Source organism: Danio aesculapii, unplaced genomic scaffold, assembly GCF_903798145.1.
Source record: "Danio aesculapii unplaced genomic scaffold, fDanAes4.1, whole genome shotgun sequence".
Classification (NCBI taxonomy): domain Eukaryota; kingdom Metazoa; phylum Chordata; class Actinopteri; order Cypriniformes; family Danionidae; genus Danio; species Danio aesculapii.
In genome coordinates, this window is record NW_026613858.1 from 5,001 (window position 1) to 7,500 (window position 2,500).

At 44.4% G+C, this 2,500-nt stretch overlaps 1 protein-coding gene across 1 annotated transcript in view; it reads right to left on the reverse strand.

The window, feature by feature from the left end:
* LOC130220471 (neuronal cell adhesion molecule-like) overlaps positions 1–2,500 on the reverse strand; it is a 22,384-nt gene that overhangs the window by 847 nt on the left and 19,037 nt on the right. Inside the window, exon 24 of the mRNA XM_056452748.1 lies at positions 1–412. This exon is cut by the window's left edge and continues 847 nt beyond it. Within this exon, the coding sequence (XP_056308723.1) occupies positions 199–412 (214 nt within the window). The 3' untranslated portion in view covers positions 1–198. The remainder of the gene's footprint in view (positions 413–2,500) is intronic.

Below are 2,500 nucleotides of genomic sequence, written 5' to 3' on the forward strand. Positions count from 1 at the left end.
GTGTGTGAGATGGTGAAGCACATGCGGTGTGTGTTCAGTCTGGATGAGGAGCGTCTCCAGTCTGGAACAGCAGAACACGGATCATGCAGCGGCTGCGTCCACACACACATTCATCAGGAGGAACGTGATTGAGTGTGTGTGTGTGTGAGCGCAGCCATGACTCAGTCTGTAGTAAACCCGTGTGTGTGTGTGTGTGTGTTAGACGAGCGAGTTGAAGGCGGTGCTGGGCGAGGGCTGGGGGCTGTGGTGGGCTGACTGCAGGCCGCTGTACTGGCCGATGAAGGAGCCGTCCTCATTGAACTGTGTGTCTCCAGAGTCTGTGTAGTCCACTAAACTGTCGTCGCTGTCTGCGCGCTTCACACTCCCGCTGGACGGCGTCCGGCTGCCCTTCAGAGGCTTATGATCCTCGTCACTAGGAGAGAAACCACATGCAGTGAATGAGGAGGGCAGCGTGCAGAACAGCAGCCCAGACCCGTTCTCCAGCAGAGCCCTGAACACCCACTGCAGCTCAGCACACACTCACACAGGAGGAGCTGCTTCACGTCTGCATCAACCGTGAGCTGCCGGCGCCTTTATTTCAGCCATTGTGGAACGGAATATTAAATGAGGATCAGTGGGCATGGCTTGTTTACAACTGCGATCTGATTGGATGCAGTAAAGTAGGCGTGTCATTCAGAAAGATGGGGAAAAGGGTTTGGGGAGAGTTATTACACCCTAACAGACTCCTCCTCCTCCTCACCATTTCTGTATGTTGTCATGGCGATGTCAAAACTGACAGCTGGAGGGGCGTGGCTAACACACTTAACCACACCCCACAGATCCCCACAGGGAGCAATACTATAGAAATACCATTAAATCAGGCAGGTTCACTCAGATCAGACCGGTCTTGACTCAGTTTTATGGATTTGTAGACAGAAAATGAATAATAAAAGTCTCCTGTTGGCCTGTTTAGCAGAGAAACCAACAATATTAGCCTTGAAAATGGAGGAAAGAATGCATATTAAGCTTAATATTTAATGATATTAGCTGATAAAGTTTGCATTTGATAATTTATTTTGAGTTTAACATTTGCAGTGTGTGTGTGTGTGTGTGTGTGTGTGTGTGTGAAAAAGCCAATTCTAATATATTTTAGCCTGCGTTATTGCTGCATTTACAGATTAGACCAGCAGGTGTCGCCAGCGTGCAGTGATTTAAACACTTCGACTCAGTGAATCATTTAGTGAATCGATTGATTCAGTTGTTTTGAACAACACAATCGAGTAACACAATATCATCAGAGCTGTTTGTGTCTTCAGTGGGTCTAGGAAGACAGCTTGTGTCTTCAGTAGAAACTTAGGAAGCTATGGAGAAAGCTATATGCACATAATAAAACAGATCCTGACTTTATTCAACAGTTTAGCTGATCAGTGAAGTTATTCTTGTTTTATTCTGTGCACAAAAGTATTCTCATTGGTGAAACTATTAACAGATAAAACTGAACTCCTTTAAGCAAGTAAACCAGCTCATCATTGAGTTGATAAAGCAAGTAAAAATACTCGCTGAGACTAGACTTAATGAAGTACAGTCAACTTAAAGATTTTAGCACACAGTATTAAAAGTAATGCAGGAAAACTTTAAGTATTAAAGTTACTCTTGTGTTCTGAGTCCACAGGTTTATTATTATATTATACAGTGATGAAGAGGACGTGTGAGCTTTAAGACTGACACACACAGGATGTGCTGAGTATTCTGTGTGTGTTTCTGCTGTCCGTCAGTGATTCGGGTGTTCAGACGCGCTGGAGAAGCGAACAGAGACTGCTGTTCTGCAGTGAACACATGATGAACATCGACATGCGGGATCTGAATCACATACATGATGAGAAACAGAAGATCTGCAGGATAAAGATGATGAAGCACAGGCCGTATCTGACCGTCTGCAGCGTGAACACACAAGCAGATTCATCCAGCCTGATTCACCAATCAGAGGAATCAGCGCTCACTCCACTGATTCACCAGAGATTGATGAATCAAACGCACTGAGAAAACTGCAAATTAAAGATGATGAGAGATGGACATGAGGCCAGCCGTCCCTCAGACTGACACTACAGTAGAGCACAACAGCAGTCTATCTAGTGCACTAGTGCTGATCCATCTGTGCAGAACAGTTTTACACTCTTCTGATATAAACACACACAGACAGCAGTGATATTCAGTTACTGATTATTGATATGTTTTATCACTGTAAAGAGGAATCTTACAAATCATTTAGGGAATAAATAATGAATAATTTACAGTTTGAACAGTCATACAGGCACAGATCTCTCGATTCTAGATCTACAGCCCGCTTTTCTGGATCTACACGCCATCTTTCTGGATCTGTGTCCATGTTGTCCAGTATTCTGGATCTACAGGCATCATCTTCTGAATCTATGGGCTGGGTATAACTGCATCTACTGGACTGGTTTTCTGGATCTACAAGGCATTTCTCCTCTGTATTCTGGATCTACGGGCCTTCATTGTG